This window comes from Equus przewalskii, chromosome 10 (genome assembly GCF_037783145.1).
Source record: "Equus przewalskii isolate Varuska chromosome 10, EquPr2, whole genome shotgun sequence".
NCBI classification, from domain to species: domain Eukaryota; kingdom Metazoa; phylum Chordata; class Mammalia; order Perissodactyla; family Equidae; genus Equus; species Equus przewalskii.
In genome coordinates this window covers 47,158,689-47,177,691 of record NC_091840.1, presented here as the reverse complement: position 1 = coordinate 47,177,691, position 19,003 = coordinate 47,158,689, and the positions used below count along the sequence as shown (strand labels likewise).

The following is a 19,003-nucleotide window of genomic DNA, read 5'->3' as shown; positions in this document are numbered from 1 at the left end:
CCACACAGCAGCAGTGATCCCTCATTCTGCTGCTTCAAACCCCTCCGTGGCTCCCACTTAAAGTCCAAATCCCTTATCATGGCCCACCCTCCCCGTGGCCAGCCCCACCACCCCTCCATCCCCATCTTCTGTTACTACCCTCTGTCTCACTAACTGTGCTCCAGTCATGCTGACCTTTGTGTTCCTCAAACAAACAAGCTCATCCCTCCCACGGGCCCTGTGCTCTAGCTGTGCTTTCTGCCTGGAACGTGGTTCCCCTAGATCACCACATGGCTGGCTCTGTCCTCTTAACAGATCTCAACTTAAATGTCTCTTCATCAGGGAGGCCGTCCCTGACCGCCCAACCTAAGTAGCCCCTAGACTCTATTACCTTCTCCTATTTTATATTTATCATAGCGTTACCAGTACATAGCATTTTCCTGTTTCTTCTTGTTTATTTGCTTGTTGTCCCACTAGAGCAGGGACTTCTCTTTCCCTACCGTATCCTGAGGACTCAGAATAGCCCTTGGCATATTGGAGATGTTCAGTAAATATTCATTGAATGAATGAATCAGCCAAGCGCTGACCTGGAAGTCCTATGGTCACTTCTCACGGTCTTCTTTGCTGTCTTGTTTAGCTCAAGACCTGTGGTTCGCCTGAAGGTGTCCATGACCTTCACCCCCGAGGCACTGCCCATTGGCTTCAACAGTAGCGTGAATGTGTGTTTGTGTTTTGAAATCAGCTCTGTGACCACAGCTGCTGAGTCAGGTAACAGGCAGCCTCGCCGACCCACCCTGTGCTGTGGTCATTCCTTGTTGGCTTCAGTAGGGGCCAGGGAAACAGGGCTGGGGCGGGAGCAGTTGTTATGAGGCCCTGGTGGTTGAAATCCCTCTGTTAGAGCTTCGCTCCTTTGACATTAGGTTCCATTTAATGGGAACTGCCCTGGAAGAGGGTGACTAGTGTTAAGTCCACACTCTGAAGGGGTTTATCTGACCCTGTTGGGAAGAGGGGCATTGGATCCCTTCCTCAGGGTTGAGTTTCTGAAAGAAGACTCAGAAAAAGGCAGCCGTTTCTCCATCTCCACCTACTGAGCCCTCACATGAGCATATGTGGAGGGGCTCCTGAGAAGGGCCCTTCCTGTTTCTCTCTGATTTACATCATCTCTGCTTCCCTCCTCACTGTCTCCTGGTCCAGGTGGGATTGGATGACCTGCCAGAGGCCTGGTCTCTCTTCCCATTCCCTTACCTGCCACTGGGGGGAGAGTTTCCAGAAGGCAGAGGGTGGGCATGGCTTTCACAGCTCAGGTAATTACTGCCAACCCAACAGCTCCCCTCCAGAATAATCTCTCAGCAACAGTCCCCAAGGTTTAATCTCTGAGATGTCTGCTTCCCTCAGGGCAGAAAGCACTCTCCCAGGTGGGGTGGTTTTACTGCATAAGGAGGCCATTATCACGTCTGGGGGGAGAAAATGATAGGCCTATCAGTTCCAGTTGTATAGGCTAAAAGATTCAGGCTACAGAGCCAGCTGCTGAATGGCTGTGTGACACTGGGCGGGTGTCTTACACTCTCTGAGCCCTGATTTCTGTTATGTACAGTAAGGAAGTTGGCCCAGGTAGTCTACAAGGTGCTTCCAGCTCTGCTGTCCTCAGGATTTACTCCTTGATTTCTCTCTCCATTCCCTGCATTATTTCTCCTCCTCCTCATTTCCTCTCTCCGTCCCAGCATCTTCCCTGAGCCCTCCTCACCCTTAAGGAAAACTGACTCAGCCCTGGGCATGTGCTGCTCTGGGTTTGGGGCTGGGGCACTGAGAGACCCTAGTCAGGTGCCAGAAGATCATGGGAAAAGTACCTTTGAAATGAAGAAACTCAGGAGTCCAGCCCCAGGGAAGGGCCTGCGTGGGGACACCGCTCGGGGGGGCTCATAAGGAATCTCAGGCAGGCTGCAGGGCCCTCAGTCTGGGGCTTGCCCATCCCAACCTCATCAGGGAGATCCTGTCTTCCTTCCCAGGCCTCAGAGAATCATCTCTGAACTTCACATTGGATGTGGACGTGGTGAAGCAGAGGAAGAGGCTGCAGTGTCCAGACAGGAGAACTTGTCAGAGCTACCTTAGGAAGTGGAGCAGCGAGTCCCGTCTTTGTGAGCCCCTCCTGCTCATCCCCACAGAGGGAGAGGTAAGTGGAGGAGTTTTGAAGAGAGTCCAGAGGGTCCTGTGTTGTTGAGAAAAGATTTGAGGTGCATGCAATGAAGACACATATGCATACATGCAAATTATGCAGTTCAGATTGTTGTAATAGATCAGGAGCCACATAATGGCATGGGAGATGGTTAATTATACCAGAAATCCAAATTAAAAAAACCTACTGAAATTGAACACTAGCTATATCTCTGAGCTTCCTAGAAGCTGGACAAAAAGGGAAATGCTCTAATTGCTGACATTTTTCTTGGTAATAAATTGGAAATAAGAAGGGTCCCTCCCACATGCCATCTAACCTCACCAGATAATAACAGTGGGGCTGAGGGCCCTTTTGTGAATTGAATCCACATCAGAAAAATCGAATGAGAGAAAGTAGAAATAGAAAGACAAGTTATCACTGACAAAGGTTTATTCCTGACAAAGGTGCCTAGAGACATGAAAAACTGTATTCGTCAGGACTCAGAGACTGACAGGACCTAGAACTTTGGCCCTATAAGGATTGTTTATTCCAATAAACTCATAAATTATGCCTCTGGCTACACGTCTTTCCTGATTGTTAACTGGGTTAAGAAAGTGTTTCCAGCAAGTATATGGCTTCCTCAAATAAAAGCGTCACTACACTCCCCCCACCCCGGGAATCATGCTCACCTGCTCTCCTGTGCTCAGAGCTCCTACCGTGGCTGAAAGGCTCGCTGAACAGAGAGAATGCTAATGGCATCCCAACAGTCTCCTTCTCTGCAGCGTTTACCTCTCGAGTGTGTCCTCCATGCTGCTTTGGGAAAGATCTTCGTAAACACAGATGTGACTGTGACTCTTCCCTTCCATGGCTCCCATCTGCCCTCTGAATAAAGGCCAAGTCTGTTTTTAACTCCTGATGGCCAGAATCCCTTTGTGATTGGGGGAACCATAAGGAGCTATGCCATCTGAGCCCATGGCAGATCACGGGAGATGTTTCCACAGCCTTGGCAGCTTGGTTAAAGGAAGTTTCCCTCCAGCCTGGCTGATTTGGAAGATGCTTAAGACTTGCGGCTCACCATTTTCATTTTTTGCTTCTTACTATGGCTACATCAAAGTTAAAGTATTCTCCTTGTCATTTTCTCCCCCATGTCCACCTCCAACCCTGCATTCCTTGGTGACTCCGCAGCTGTGTGAGGAGGACTGCTTCTCCAACATCAGTGTCAAGGTCAGCTACCAACTCCAGACCCCCGAGGGCCGGAGGGACCATCCCCACCCTGTTCTGGACCTCTACACTGAGCCCTCTGCCATCTTCCAGGTGATTCTACCCACACCTGTGTCCAGACCCTCCTGGGAGCCATCCCTGGAGAGCACCTGCTCCCCTAACTTCAAAGAATGTTAGAGTTGGGAGGGTCTTCCGACAGCGTTTGGCCCTCTCACTGTACCAACAGGGGAAATGAGTTCCTGAGATAGCACTAATTTGCCTGTGGCCTCATTGGTGGGTAACACAGGTCTCCAAACCACCCCCAAGGCTAGTTCCTTTATGTTTAGAAAAAGTGCTTGCTGCATATTTAATGAATCATATGAATACTTTCCTCAGCTTGGGAAAGGTCTCTGATGACAGTGTGGTGGGGGTCCTGTGTGAGGACTGGACTGGAGCCCACCTGCCCCATGCTGCAGAGAGGATGCCCTTTGGCACACCTGTCTACCCAGGTCCTGCCCAGGGCCCACCAAACCTGCACCCTAATAGGCGTGCAGTGTCACAAGAAACTTTTCTCATAATTAAGGGAAATCAGAGGGAGAAAATAAACAGTGAAATTTCCTGATTCTTTGATATCTAAGGTGATATTGTTTCCACCCAGGCCCTCACCCTGAAGATATTCTGTCAATCTTCATTTACAGAGTCTGATGGGATATAGAAAAATCAGCAGGATCAAAGAAGTGACAACATGAGCATTAAAGAGTAATAATTACAGTCAGTAGGAATGAATTGAGTGTCCATAAATAAACATAGAAAGCCAAAGTAATTCACGCTGACCCAGAAAAGCTTCAGGTAACATAAGTATATTTCCGGGTAATCATAGGACACTCCCAACTGTCCAATATTTTTACAAAAATGCTCTATATTAAATTATATAAACCTTTAACTCCAGTTATGGTCAATACCCAATGTATCCATCACAAATAGTGAACAGAAATAAGGGAGCAACATAATCAGGGGGACTGTTTCCGTTGCTCATCTGCCCAGGAAGAGAGCAGATCGGGTTCCCTATGAGCAAAGATTGTCACCTTAATTTTTTAGGCAAGAGACTTTATTTTAAATTTATAACGCTATATTTATTTTGTAAATAATTTTTAAAAATTTGGTATTGACAGCAAGTTAGATGATTCAGAAAAGACTGGGAGAACTAATGTAATGAAGTTTGTCAATAAGTAGATTATCACTAATTATATGCTGTTTTTTTAAAACTTTACTTTGAAATATTTGGCTTACTAAAAAGGTCTAAGAGTGGTCCAAAGAAATTTCCATGCATTCTTTTTCTAGATTCCCCAAATGTAACATTTTCAAATTTTATCACATATGCTTTCTCTCTCTCTCTCTCCATATACATAATACACACATACACACACACTTATATTTCTGAACCATTTGAGAGTAAGTTACAGATATGATACCTCTTTGTCCCCTAATACTTCAGTGTGTATTTCCTAATAACTAAGACATTCCTACATAGCCATAGTACCATGATCAAAATCAGGAAATTACCAATGGTAAAATACTATTGTCTCATCTACAAACTTTATTAAAATATCACCAGTTGGCTTATTAATGTTCTTGATAGCAAAAGAAACAAATTTTTTTTCTGGTCCAAGACCATTTATTGCATTTGTCGTCATTTATCTTTAGTCTCCTTTAATCTGGAACAGTTTCTCGGTCTTTGTTTGCCTTTAATGACCTTAACGTTTTTGAAGCGGACAGGCCAGTTATTTTGTAGAATGTTCCTCAACTTGAATTTGTGTGATGTTTCCTCATGACTAGATTCAGTTATGCATTTTTGGCAGGAATATCATAGAAGTGAAGTTGTGTCCTTCTACGTGCATCGCATCAGGGGGCACATCACGTTGATTTGTCCCATTACTGGTGCTATTTCCTTTTGTAATTAATAAGTATCTTATGGGGAGGTGCCTAGAGATTATGTATGTATCCTGTTTAACATCCATTCATGATTCTTACCTTAATCAATTATTATTATTTTGATGGTTTGGTAAAGAAATTAAAAAAAAAATTCCACTGATAAAATGGGTGAGGAGAAATGATTTGGTGTTAGGTTAGATGCACAGATGTTTCCAGAGTGTGAGTTCTAGCTGGGAGCTTAGGTGGCTTAATCCTGCTCTCTCACTGGGTTCGCTATATTAACAACAAAACTAAGAAAATCTGCTGCAAACTGTTGACCCATTCAGACAGAGCTCCAAGCACTGACGTCTGCAGACTGCATCTCCCTTCTCCAGGAAGTAGGAGGTTTCCTCTCTAGCTCTGGGCTCCCATCCCACCCCCAGGCCATGGTAACAGTCCTTGCGTGAAGCTGCCCAGGGGGTCGCAGGCTGCTGGGGAGATAACTGCAGAGAGTCTCCAGTTAAGGAGCTGGCTGTGTTTCCATCATAGTAAAAAATAGACCCAGCTCCTTTAGAAAATTCGATTTTTCAACCCAAACTGGGGCTTTTCAACCTTGATGGGGTCTTTAGGACCCAATGGGACTTCCTGAATTCGTTTGTTTTAGTGTAGGCAAGATTGCAAGGGGAACATTTAACCCACAGAGGAGACCAGCCATGGAAACAAAGACCTTGCAGGGCTGGACCTTGACAATATTTGGCTAGGTGTCCCCATTCCTGCCCCTGCTGTTCCTGCCTCTGCTTGAAAGCAAGCTTTTCTTCACGTAGATTTTCCTCCCCCAAATGTTCTAAGTAGTGAGTTGTGAATGTTGCTGCTTAATTCTCATGATATGAATGTGACGGGCACTCCCACCATTCCATGGTCAGAGGCCTGACTCCTGGTGTACCTATGCTGTAGGGCCAAGCACACCCCGCCCCTGACTCTCTTCACAGGACAGATCAAGGAATGTCGCAGTCACAGCTCTCTTGGCCGGCTGTGTGGACACAACCTCAGCCTGTCAGCCTTCTCCTCCCTGTAACTGCACTTCTCAGAGTCAGCAGGAAGGACAGGCGTGTCCTGAGGAGAAGATCCTACGGGAAGGCTGCCGGGGATGGCGTCCCTGGGCTGACCCTGCCCCTCTGTCTGGTTGCAGCTGCCCTATGAGAAGGCCTGCAGGAATAAGCTGTTTTGCATCGCTGAGCTACAGTTGGCCATCACCACCTCTCAGTGAGTTGGATCCAGTCATCACGGTTTCTTCAACTATCCTCCTCCTGAAGGCTCACCGGGCAAACCCCTCATCAGGACTGATTGCTCACCTCCTCCCCCTTCCCTCAGGGCCCACGAAGGGCTTTTGCATTTACTATCTCAGTGTCCTCAGCCACCCTATGAGGGAGGCAAGACAGATCTGTATTACCATTTTATAGATTAGGAAATAGACTCAGTGGTTCAGGGCCCCCGTGGGGTCACAGTGGTCGTTTGGTGGATGTGGACCCAGGTCTCTTGACATCATGGACAATGCTATTTTCATAACCCAGTGTCTCTCGCTCTCAGGACTGTCTCAGTTAGAGGGAACTTCTTCCCTGGCTCACCTCTTAGCCAAATTAATTAATTCACTAAATATATATATGGAGCATCTACTCTGTGCCAAGCACCGTAGGTGCTGGAGATTCATCAGTGAACAACATAGACAAAAAATCCTGCCCTCCTGGTGCTTTTAGCAGGAGAAGGTGATGAGTAAATTCTATGTTGAGATGTACTATGAAGAAAAATGAGGCAGGGAAGGTGGGAGGGTGTGCTGGGTGGGGGTGGGGCTGCAGTTTTAAATAGAGTGGTCAGGGAAGGACACAGTGGGACGGTGACATGTTGGTACACATAGGAGGAGATTGAGGAATGAACTGTGTGGGTGTCTGAGAGAAGAGTAACTGCCAGTGCCCCAGGTGGGAGTGTGCCTGGGGTTGGGGGATGGCCAGGACATCAGAGTGGCTGCAGTAGAGGGCCGGAGGGGGATGGTCATATGGGGCTCCAGGGGCCCTCCACAGGGCTTTTACTGTGAGCTGGGAAGCCAGAGGAATGACATGATCTTGCATTTTAACAGGGTCATTCTTGCTGCTGTGTTGAGAATAGGCTGTGGGGGCAAAGGTGAAAGCAGGGAGATAGTAAGGAGCTACTGTAATAACTCGGGTGAGAAGTGAGGGGGACTTGGGCCAGGCTGTTAGCAATGAAGGTGGTTATATTTTGAAGTCAGAGCCCACAGGATTTGATGACAGATTGGATGTGGGGAGTGAGAGAAAGAGAGGGGTCTAAGGAGTCTTCCAAGGTTTCAGCCTGAGCATCTAGAACTGTGCTGTCCAATACAGTAGCCACTAGTCACATTTGGCTGTTTAAATTTAAGTTAATTAAAATTAAATAAAACTACATTTTTTTTTTTTTAAGAGGTATTTTTTTTTTTTTAAGATTTTATTTTTTCCTTTTTCTCCCCAAAGCCCCCCGGTACATAGTTGTATATTCTTCGTTGTGGATTCTTCTAGTTGTGGCATGTGGGACGCTGCCTCAGCGTGGTTTGATGAGCAGTGCCATGTCCGCGCCCAGGATTCAAACCAACGAAACACTGGGCCGCCTGCAGCGGAGCGCGCGAACTTAACCACTCGGCCACGGGGCCAGCCCCAATAAAACTACATTTTTGGTTCCTCGGTTGTACTAGCCACATTTCGAGTGCTCAGTGCCCACATATGGCTAGTGATATTGAACAGCACAGACACAGAGCATTTCCATTGCTGCAGAAGTTCTGTTGGACCACAATGAATTCTAGCATGGTGGCGAGGCCAAGAACTAAATTGGGAAAGCCTTTGGAATAACGGTTTTGGAAGGCAGGTGGGAAGAGATCATGAGTTTGCTTTTGAACATGTGGTGAAAATGCCCTCCCTGGCTACTAGCGCTGTGTGTGTAACACGGTACTGATGGCCAGTTGGCCGGAGTTGGCATCTATGGGGAAGGATGTTGCTCCCTGAGTCCTGGTAAGCCCTCTCATAGACATTTGCAGACTTGTGTTTCAGATGTGGGTGGCTTAGCGCTGATCATCTAAATCACTAAGGATCCAATTCAAGACTTTCGAGTGCTTTGGAATCCAGCCTAACCAGCAGATGCAGCTGCTTCCAACAGGGAATTAATTACAGCCAAGAACCACCCTCCCAGCCAACTCCTTGTGAAAGAGATACAGCACACACAGCTGGCCCTACATCACCCCCTAGTGTACAGAGCAGGCAGCCTCTTCTTTTTTCAAAAGTAGTATTCAGTCTAATTGTTAGCATCCAAATGTCTCAGTGGTTTTCGACCTTTTTGTGGACATGGATGTCCTAAGGAATCTCAGGAGAACTGCAGCCCCTTGTCCCTGGAAGACCACATGTGCATACATCAGTGTTTGCATTCCAGGCCCTCTGAAACTGTCCCTGGCCCCCAGGTTAAGAACCCCTGTTAAATATCCCAATGACTCTTAGATCTCTCTCCTGGGCTCTAGAACAGTATATCCAACTGACATTTCAACATCTCTCCTTGTCATCCTATGGGCACCTTTCAGCCTGTCCCAGACTGAACTCACCTGGTCAGCTCCCACCCTCTAGCCTTCCTCCTGTGTTCTCTCCCTCCTGAAGAGCACCACTCGGTCATCCAAGGTGGAAACACAGGACTCATCCTTGACTCCTCTTTTTTGCTCTGCTTGCATTATGGCCTTACTATCTTTGGTTTCTAGCCCTTCTCTCCATCCCCACTACACTCTCTTCTTTCAGAAATGTGCCGTCTCTCAGATGGATTTCCACAGGCTCTGTCTCTGTCCTCTCTCCCCCTCCAGTCAATCTTTTTCTCAACTGATCAAAACAAACTGAAATCTCACATTGATGTAAACTATTATGAACTCAATTAAAAAAAAATACAACAACAAAACACACGTCACATTACTTCCCAGAGCTGCATGTTCCATCTTTGAACATTTCAGATGGTTAGATGGTCATCTTCGTATCAATATGTTTTTCTGTAGATCTCAATTGCTGATAGAGGTTCTGTACTCTGGGGCCCCACAGTACCTCAGCGGACGGACGGCAGGAAGCTCTCACGAATCCCCCAGTCTCCTCTTCTCCAGGCTGAACAGACCCCTGTTTTAAACCACAGTCTTTAGATTGGAAGGGCCTGAATGATTTTGTGGGTGGGAAAGCTGAGGCCAAGAAAGGGGCAGGGACAGTGTATGTCTCACTGATCCCCAGTGCTGAGCAGCATAGCTGACACAGGGAAAGTGCTCCATAAATATATGTGAAATGAATGAATTTGTGTAGTGAAGTACCTTGCCTAGGGTCACAGTGAATCGGTGGTAGAAAGAGGATTTAGATTCCAGCTCCCAACTCCCTTTTGAGGCTGCTAGACCTCCGGCAAATTAGTTAGCCTCTCCTGGCTTGTCTCCTTCTCTGTGAAATGCAGAGTAACTGTACTCTTTCAGAGGGTTGTTATGAGGGGTAACTGAGCATGTGAAGCATTTAGCACAGTCCATGTCACATGGTGTGCACTAAGGAAATATTTGGTAGCCATGACCGTCTCACACAGCGGCTGAGGTGGGTATGGCAGTCCAGGTGTTTGCTTATGTTCAAGGGAAGGAAATCTAGACCAAATGTATCCTCTGGGCAGTTTATCTAAGAAGTTAGTTAAGAATGTGCTATTGTATTTACAGCTGAAATAAACTGGTAACACTTATCTATTTTCCTACCCTGTGCAGGCAGGAATTGGTGGTGGGTCTCACAGAGGAGCTGACCATGAACATTAGCCTGATTAACTCTGGGGAAGATTCCTACATGACAAGCATGGCTTTGAATTACCCCAGAAACTTACACTTTAAGAGGATACAAAAGGTAACTATGACGGCAGTTTTGGAAACATGCCACTCCTGGCATTCCCTCCCTGCATAGCTGCTTTTCTATGGCAACCTCCTAACTGGTCTTCTTGCCTCAGCCTCATCCTGGCCTGTCCAATAAACGATTATTAACTAGATGAGTCCCCTCCAATCCAACTACATGCCATGGATCCAGTCATGCCATTCTACGCCTTCAAAACCTTCAGGGCTGCTGTTCTGCTACCCAATCACCCCTCCCTGCCTGCGGCCTCTCTTCACCACGGTTCTGGAAGAGAAATCATCTCTAATAAAGTAACTTGGACTAGGAAAGTAAGAGTCTGCCCTGCCATTCATCAGCCTGGGATCACAGACACAAAGTCAGCTGCAAGAGAGTAGGAAACAGTATTTCTCCCAAGGACATCCTGCAGCTGCAAAGTATCATACCACTGAGAAATTTTCTTCTCTAAAATCAGAAGTAATCAGAAACTGCTGTTTGGAGTTACATCTGTAATTATGAAACCATCTCACTCTTGACTGGAGACGCTGAGTCACTTTGACAAAGAGAAGTCGTCTCAATTTCCATCTGAAGTGTGGAGCTTCAGATGAAGCATTTCTGGACACAACTTTCTACATCCATCTTAACTTAGTAGTTTGCAGGGAAAGGGGTCCCTGGGTCCAGACCTGATGTTGAGTGACCCTTTTACACACAGCCCGGCTTTACTTTGAGCCTATCCCAACACTGCTTCATTTACATTTCACTGGAACTGCACCCTTCCCCAGAATCCTTTCATATCTCTGTCTTTTCTTTTCTTTGGTGACACACCACAGTGCAGTTTTCCGCATTGTAAGGAGTCAGTACACCTGGCTTTGTCAAACTGCAGCTTTGTCCGTGGTGGTCTCAGGCCGTTTGGGCTAGGACAGCATCCATTATATGAAAAGAACGAAACTGTCTCCTAAGCATCTAGAATGGAACTAGTGGTGCACTATCCTTGGGAGAATTAAGAAAACAGTCACTCAAATAAATTTCTGTATTCAGTGGTCCAGAAGAGGAACCATGGTTGAGAAAGCCTGCATGGCAGAACTTGGATTTATGCTGGCCTTCCAACCCATCCCAGTAGGTTAAATTGGCAGCGGTCTGAGCCCCAGTTCGAATGTCTCCTTCCCCAGGAAGAGTCCCCCTAGTTGGAATTCACCTCTTTCTCTACTGCTTTTCTCTGTACCTCTCACAGAACCACTCCTTAAGCCTTGTATTTAAATTCCTCAACTGTTTACTACTGAGCCTGTCTGCCCACCTCAGAGGAAGACAGGAACCAAGTCTGATTGATTTGTGTCCCCAGCTCCGGGCAGGGTGTCTGGCACATGGAAAATCAGTGAGTGTTTGTTGAATTCGTGTGAGGAAACTGCTCCCTTTTTTGACCTTTAAGAACAGTGTCTTCTGTGTTAACAGCCTCCTTCTCCAAACATTCAGTGTGATGACCCCCGGCCAGCTGCTTCTGTCCTGGTCATGAACTGCAGGATCGGTCAGCCTGTCCTCAAGAGGGCGTCTGTGAGTCTGGTTTGATTGGTGGACTCGTCTCTACCCTGGAGTTGGAACCTTCTTCCCGGTCTCATCTGAATCTCAGCTGTGGTCCCCACACTTCCCTTTACTGTACAACCCATAGCAGTGCTTAGAACTGCCAGGTTTGCTCTGAAAGTAGGGGGTCGGGAGTGGGGGATACGGCCTCGACAAACCGTTGGCTCACCCCAGTATGGCAGAGTGAAGCTGGGGGTAGGATGGAAGGAACATCAGGCTTAAAGTTACTAGTCCTGAGGCGAGTCCCTGATCTGCCACTGACCGTCTCTGTGCTGCGGGAAATTTCTGGAGTGGCTTCCTCACCTGTAGAATGGGAATAATGCTGTCTTCCCTGCTTACTCAGTATTGATATCGTGAGGCTTACGTGGGCGGGAAGGATGCTGTGCTACAAAAATATGGGGAATATGAATTTTGCTTCCCACGCCCGTTTAGTTAGCAGGAAGCGTTGGAATTGTGAGAGGTATAGAGAGGAATCACATGACCTTCTTTTTTTTTAATAGGCAAACTTTTCAGTAGTTTGGCAGCTAGAGGAGAATGCCTTTCCAAACAGGACAGCCAACATCACTGTGACAGTCACCAAGTAAGTAGTGCCCATGTCACAGCAGGTCCAGGCTGTGGCCCTGGAAGAAATCTCCCTCCCATGAGCATGTGCAAGAGCTATGGCTCCCTCACTGCCCAGGAAGAGCAACCTCGGTGAGCCCACAGAAGTCATCTTTGCCCTGGCACTGACTTGGCTTTCACTTCTTTTTTTTTGGAGGAAGATTAGCCCTGAGCTAACATCTGCTGCCAATCTTCCTCTTTTTGCTGAGGAAGACTGGCCCTGAGCTAACATCTGTGCCCACCTTCCTCTACTTTATATGTGGGATGCCTACCACAGCATGGCTGTGCCAAGTGGTGCCATGTCCGCACCTGGGATCCGAACCAGCAAACCCCAGGCCGCCAAAGTGGAACGTGTGAACTTAACTACTGCGCCACCAGGCCGGCCCCGGCTTTCACTTCTTGTTAGCAAGGATATTTAAAACATTCTTTTATTGACACACAAAGTAAAACTATGGCATTGTCTGACAGAATGAGCCTTGGACTAGAGTTCTAATTCTGGTTCATTTAACTTTGGAGAAGCTCTGTCATCTGCAAAACTTCTGCTTGGGGGTAGGGTGGGGTATGGTGTTGGGAAAGGGTTCGCAAATGGGAGTGACTGTGCCCCCAGGGGCAATGCCTGGAGACATTTTTGATTGCCACAACTTAGGGGGGCTGCTACTGGGATCTAGTGGGTAGAGGTCAGGAATGCTACTAAACGTCAGACAGTATACAGGACAGCCTCTCACAAGGAATTATCTGGCCCCAAATTTCAATATCATCAACGCTGAGAAACCCCTTTAAAATGAATGTGTCTCTGACTCTTCTAGCGAGTCTTCTGCACTCTAATTGCTTATCTCCAAGAGTCTTTTCTTATCTGACCCTCAATGACCCTGGGAAGCCAAGGGACAGAAGCAGCTGTATGTACAAAGCAGGGGTGCTGTCAACTGATATTCTTGTTTCCTAGTTCCAATGAAGGAAGGTCCTCGGTCAGGGAGACCCACAGCCTTCAGTTCAGGCGCGCCTTCATTGCAGTTCTTCCCAAGTACGTACTTCCAAGGGGCCAACCCCTGCGGGCAGCTTCAGGCATTCTCTCTCACGGAGGGAACTGGCGGTCAGAGTGGATGTGGGTATGGCCCTTCCCTGAGAGGAGGCTGCTTAGAACCCAGTCTCCCACTGATCTCTAGGGCATGAACAGTTGGGTCCTGTTAGTAATCAAAGGAGGAGCAGGGCCAACTGGTCTTGCTACAAAAGGGTACTGACGTGATGCTAAGGAGGGAAGAGAGACTGCGGGACTGGGAAGAAAGGAAGGAGAAAAGGAAGGCCACTCTGAAGAATGATAGACACAGAACCAGCCCAAATAGACAGAATCCAAATATTCCACCTGATCCCAACTGCCCTACCACCACTTTACATTTTGATATTCAGCTTTGACTCCTCTTAAGGATCTCGTGCCCTGTCCTAGTGTATCCAGTTGGTAGCATTCAGGTTCATTTAAACCGACAAAGGGCCCTTGAGGCCTAACGCATCTTCTCAATTGCAGACCATCAGTGATGTACATGAACACAAGCCGGGGACTTTCTGACCACAAAGAATTCCTCTTCAATGTAAGTGCTTAGTGCTCATCACTGTAAAGCCACAGGTGGCAAAGCCACATCAGCTTTGACTTCCCAGTCTCTGATTTTATTTTGCAGATACATGGGGAAAATCGTTTTGGAGCCAAATTTCAGCTGCAAATTTGTGTTCCCATCAAATTACAAGGTATCCAGCTTGTAAGAGTGAAGAACGTGACAAAGACTCAGGTACTTAGAGGCAGTTCTTTACTCTATAAAGATCACATCTCTTTCCAGAGGGACTATGGATTCTCAAAGGCATAAAAACTGGAGTTCTAGAAAAGGAGTAAAAACAAGATTAGTTAACATGGGAACACTTTAGGAGTAAATCACCAAAGTCACATTCAGAAAAAAATATCAACCACTCAGCTCTTAATGCAACATTTCAGTTTTCCTTCCCTTGATGAAAAATAAGCAAAAATTCAAACCTTTTCAGAAGCCATGGAGACATTTATTTTCCCTTTGGAAATCAACCAATTCTGCTTCTCTTTGTGATTGGCAAATGAATTTGATAAGCATGTGGCCTTTCCTGTACTTCTCCCTATAAACTGTCTACCGTCTTTCTTTCCTCTCTCCCTCCAGTCTGTCTCTCTTGGTCTCTGTTTGCTAACAGCCTCTTTGCTCTCGGTTGACTCCTCATCTGTAGTGTGGTTCCCAAAGCCAGCCTCATGGTCCCTACAGCAACAGGCTCTCAACGGTATGACAGCTGAGGCCTTGGGCTTTCCTGAATCTTTTCTTTGTTGCTCAGGCTGCATAAAGTGTCAAGGCTCAAAAGTGAAAATATAGAAAGGAATTTACAGAACAGACTGACAGTTAGAAAGAGGGCTTATAAGTTGTAAGCACTTGTTCTCGTGTGTAGTTTATTTTTTAAGAATATTTGTTAAGTTTAAACATTTCAAGAAACATTTCAGTTTCCACTTGGAAACAAAATTCTTGTTTGAAAAGCTGATTGGAAACATGTAAGAATGGGAATCCCACCCCGCTCTGAGGATGGAGATTGGAAACAGCCCCAGGGTCTTCCAGACCAGTACCTTCTCAGTTTGGGCCAGTGAGGCCCCTTCGGCTTACTTAAATAGACTGTGTTGGCAGAGCAGGTCAGTGGCAGAGCTGAAGTCCAGCATCGTCCTGTGGAAATGCTGGATCTTTTTCCTTATTTGCTTCATGGCAGGGGTGTTACGCTTCGTCTTGAAGGTCATTTGATTCAGAATCTTATCTGTGAGGTAATGCAGCCAGAGTACATTATTATAAGGGTGATACTCACCCCAGCAGTTGTTGTTCTCCTTTCTCATTAGCCTGTAGATCTCAAACTGGTAGTCACCTTCACCTGTAAATAGGTCCTCATCCATGGAAATGTCACAGAAAACCACGATCCCATCCCGCTCCAGGCGTGACAGGGTGTAGTCAATGATGCTCACTTGCAGCCCACAGGTGGGGATAGCGCTTGTCTTCCCGTTGAGGGTGTAATGGAGCTCTTTGAGGCTGGTTTTCTTTAAGAGCACGTTCCCCCAGTGTAAGTCCCGGTGCTCAAAGTGCAGTGAGGCCTCTGCCACTGCGAGGGAGGCAGTGATCTGGTGTAGAATGCTCTTTGCAGTAGCCAAGGAGGACAGCTTCTTTCTCATTTGCTCTAAGTCAATCCCTCCAAACTCAAATTCCAGAACAATGAAGAGCTGGTCTTCCTCAAAAAAGTCAGGCCGGTCATTTGCAGACCCTTTGGTTGAGTTATAGTGATCCCAGGCTCTGAGGAGCAAGGGAGGGTAAGATCCTTGAACACAGTGCACTGAGTTCAACCCAATGAAGCCTTCTGTGCGGTTGCAGACCTCATCCGACAAGAGGCTCAACTCTTTGGAGATGATGATCTCTGGCAGGATTTCCTCGAAAGTTTTCTGATGGGCTCCATTGACTAAATCCGGTCCTTCGATGGCAATGATTTTTAGGGCTACAGGTGTGTTGTTAGCAGTTGTTTGAAACACTTCGCCAAACACCCCTTCCCCAATCTTCTCACAGCATTCCAATTTTTCTGAGGAAAGGCAATAGCTAAAGGGGAGAGGGCCTTCCTGATTGCATTCCCCATAAACCTTTTCAGCATCAGATGCCTTTTTGTCTGCGACAGGTAGTGTCTTTAAGGGGGTTAGCAAATACATGGAAGAGGAGTGCCAAGGGGACAGAGCACTGTTCGTTTTGTTTGTGACAGGAGGGTTTGAATATTCTGATATGAGGGACCCAGAGAGAGAGCTGGCAGTGGTGTAGCTGCTGCACACTTCTGACACAGCAGTCACGATCTTCTTCTTGTGCAAACGGAGGGAAGCCCTGGCTTTGGTCCAAGCGCTCGCATCCTGTAAATGAGTCAGGTCCTGGGTGAAGAATGAATCTTTTTCTCTCTTTTGGCCCCCTTTAAACTGCTGGTAATGGAGGAGGGAGGTGTTCATTGTCTCCTGATGTTTCCTTTTCCGGCTTGGCCGAGTTCTCTCAGGCCTGTTGAATGCCCCAGGTCCAATACAGCCCTTGTCACCATTGGCCTCGTCGCATTCTATCTGGACAGTCCCTTGAGACCCAATCTCTTGACAAGAGTCCTGGTCTGTGGCACTCTTTTCGCTGATGCTTGATAAGCCCGGGCCCTCCAGCCTCTTGCCGACCAGTTCCCTTTCATGGCAGGTCTCCCTCATATTCTTCCCATCTGCCCCGAACTCAGAATTCTCAGGGTTTCCTGAGTCCACAAGGCTAAAGAGAGCTGACCTGAGGCTGGCACGGGCTTGGTGGGTCAACCTGGTGAACCTGCGTCCTGGTGCTGCCTCCGGGGAGCAGGGGAGAGGTGCGTGGTCCAGGGAGGCTGCTGGGGGGTGGAGGCCGCTCGCGACTTCAGAGGCTGCGTCCGGAGAGGCGGAGGGGCCGGTACTGATGACACTGTCTCCTGGCTCTGGGGACCCAGGGCCGGGGCCGGGAGAGGCCGGAGAGCTGTACAGGGAGGCGCTGATGCCCAGCTCGCCGCCGTGCCCGGGCGGGCTGCACGCACTGAGGTCCGGGCTCAGGCGGCCCGGGTTGCCGCTGGGGAAGGGCGGCGGCCGGAGCGGGCCGCAGGGGGTGCTGCACTTCTGCGGGGGCCGAGCTCGCAGCCTCAGGCGGCGCGGGGTCGCGATCGGGCTCGGGCCGTCCGTGCAGGTTCGCCGGCCAGCGCGCCTCCGCCGCGGGCCCACCGGGCTTCCGGGGAAGTCGGGGTCGTCCGGGTCGTCGGAGGCCACAGACCGCGAGCGGCCGCCGCCGCTGGTGTCGGTGCTGCTGCCGCTGCTGCTGAAGAAACGCTTGCGGTCTTGCGGAGGGAACCACTGCGCGGCTGCCCGGCCCGGCTGCCGCCGCGGACCCCCGCCGCCGCCGCCGGCAGCCCCATACGTTCGGAAGAGCCGACTCCCGGGTCGCGGGAGTGACGCCGCCATGGCCGGCACCCGCCAAGCAGTTCAAATGCAAACATCGCGAGACTTCCTCGAGACCCGGACGCGCCCGCTGGCCCGCCTGCCCGCCTGGTCCTAGCGCCCGGCCTGGCGCATGCGCATCGCCACTAGGCTCCCGGGGACCTGGGAAAGGGCCGTTAACCGGGCGACTGGGTTTCCTCATTGTGTCCTGGGCATGCCTCTCGTTTCAGGCTTACACTGTGTGCAGCCAGAGTCAGCAGGGCGCTTGTGGGAGCGATCCGGTTCAGGTGAGCGCGGACGTCCAGAGAGGCCGAGGGAGAGAGCAGGGTCTGTAGCGGGTGACACGAGACGCCCCGGTACCACTCTCTGAGGTTTCCCCTGAAAGCACGTGCGGGGCGGCACCCAGGCCCCTCCTTAGCCTCTTCACTGGGTCACGTTTGTCAAGGTTGCGGTGTCGCTTGAGCCAGGGTGAGCGCTGAAACCGCTCACACCCTCTGTTCTGGGACCTTAAGCTGCTCTGTGTGTTAAGTGGTAAACTTTCTAGCTTTTCGCGTTAGGGCGCAAAGGATGTGATCTGCCAGCTCCAAGACAAAGGCCATCCGTCAAGAGGCAAGATGGTGGTAGAGAAAGGGCTTTTACTCAGCAATGAGCTGGCTGATGAGCCAGCTGATAGGAAGCTAGCATCCTAAAGAACCATCTTAATGGGGTACAGAATCTTGAAGCAGTTATATAGGGCTAGTGGGCTATAGAGGAGGGCTCAGGAATGTTGACTGCCTGGCATTGCAGACGGGGAGTCACCACACCAGACCTTTCAGCTGTCGTTAATGATGGATACCAGTATAGAATCTCTGTCCGGGGGTCCTTATGTTCCTAAGGAACTCAAAAGAACAAAGTTATTGTCTTACTGCAACTGGAAGGTACACACCAGGGGCCATAAATTCTACAGAGCATGTATGTCTCCTGGAGGGTACATATCCAACTGGGTTAGTTAATCAGAGGTCATTCAAAGTTACAATGTAGCTTTCCTTTCTATAACATGGCTTCCCTTATTTCAACCTTGTATTGAGCCAGTATCAAAGGTGTTGTGCTAACTAGACTTTCCTTTTCCAGAGTGTGGAGGAATGGCATTCAGTAAGCTGTGCCATCACTTCGGATAAAGAAAATGTCACTGTGGCTGCAGAGCTCTTCTTGAGTCAATCCGAGCAGGTACTTGAGACTGAAATGCTCCAGATTTGATTGTCCTGCTGCTCACAGGCTTCTTCTCTAGAAAAGGTGATAACATCTCAAATAGAGCAGTGCAAAACGGGTCTCTTGATCCACCTTCAGCCCCAGCCTGTTCCTTACCTAGTTACTCAGGGTAACTTACTCCAGTTACTTACTAGGAATTCTAGGAATTACTTGTAACTCCTCCCTTTCCTACGTCCTCCTATCTATTCCAGCAGCAAGCTCCGTCATTCCACTCCCAAAATATATCCTAATCCATTCACTTCTTTCCGTCTCCACCGCTCCTGTTGTAGTTTGGGCCACCATCTTTTGTCTGGACTGTTACAGTAAACTTCTGGCTGCTCTTCCTGCCTCTGATCTTGCCATGCCCTCTACAAACATTCTTCACATAACATCTGTCTTTTAAAAGCAAACATTATGCCACTCCTCTGCTTAAAGAAAAAAAAAGTGGTTCTTGAATACACT

General features: G+C 48.4%; 2 protein-coding genes across 14 annotated transcripts in view; one reads left to right on the top strand and one right to left on the bottom strand.

The window, feature by feature from the left end:
• The window catches only part of ITGAE (integrin subunit alpha E), a 65,923-nt gene that overhangs the window by 34,110 nt on the left and 12,810 nt on the right, over positions 1 to 19,003 (top strand). For 5 of the 7 annotated variants that reach the window (XR_011523159.1, XR_011523158.1, XM_070560882.1 and 2 more), the window contains 12 exons: positions 617 to 747; positions 1,986 to 2,149; positions 3,317 to 3,445; positions 6,432 to 6,505; positions 10,035 to 10,167; positions 11,596 to 11,694; positions 12,222 to 12,301; positions 13,265 to 13,342; positions 13,841 to 13,904; positions 13,992 to 14,099; positions 17,545 to 17,601; positions 18,425 to 18,520. Coding sequence is in view for 5 of the 7 variants with exons in the window: in XM_070560882.1 (XP_070416983.1) it covers positions 617 to 747; positions 1,986 to 2,149; positions 3,317 to 3,445; positions 6,432 to 6,505; positions 10,035 to 10,167; positions 11,596 to 11,694; positions 12,222 to 12,301; positions 13,265 to 13,342; positions 13,841 to 13,904; positions 13,992 to 14,099; positions 17,545 to 17,601; positions 18,425 to 18,520 (1,213 nt within the window). In the remaining 2 variants the exon portion in view is untranslated. Of the gene's footprint in view, positions 1 to 616; positions 748 to 1,985; positions 2,150 to 3,316; positions 3,446 to 6,431; positions 6,506 to 10,034; positions 10,168 to 11,595; positions 11,695 to 12,221; positions 12,302 to 12,478; positions 12,792 to 13,264; positions 13,343 to 13,840; positions 13,905 to 13,991; positions 14,100 to 17,544; positions 17,602 to 18,424; positions 18,587 to 19,003 lie in introns of those variants that run through there. The other 2 variants (XM_070560883.1, XM_070560884.1) reach the window with 2 other exon arrangements.
• Positions 13,959 to 17,389, bottom strand: HASPIN (histone H3 associated protein kinase). Of its 7 annotated transcripts, none has more exons than XM_070560894.1 (3): positions 15,229 to 17,389; positions 14,979 to 15,123; positions 13,959 to 14,185 (listed from the first exon to the last, which is right to left on the bottom strand). In XM_070560894.1, exons 1-3 carry the CDS (start codon positions 17,336 to 17,338, stop codon positions 14,104 to 14,106), a joined length of 2,337 nt encoding a protein of 778 aa, XP_070416995.1. In that variant the 5' UTR covers positions 17,339 to 17,389; the 3' UTR covers positions 13,959 to 14,103. The 7 variants fall into 7 exon arrangements, with proteins under 7 accessions (XP_070416995.1, XP_070416996.1, XP_070416997.1 ...); XM_070560895.1 differs by having other exon boundaries at positions 15,235 to 17,389; XM_070560896.1 differs by having other exon boundaries at positions 14,942 to 15,123; positions 15,229 to 17,378.

Bases quoted from the DNA above. Each gene is read 5' to 3' on its own strand.
- HASPIN (XM_070560893.1), bottom strand. From the start codon at position 17,338: ATGGCGGCGTCACTCCCGCGACCCGGGAGTCGGCTCTTCCGAACGTAT. The intron at 14,186-14,978 runs GTAAGCCGAAGG...CTCCTTTTCTAG, and splicing joins TGCCAACACAGTCTATTTAA to AACTCCAGTTTTTATGCCTT.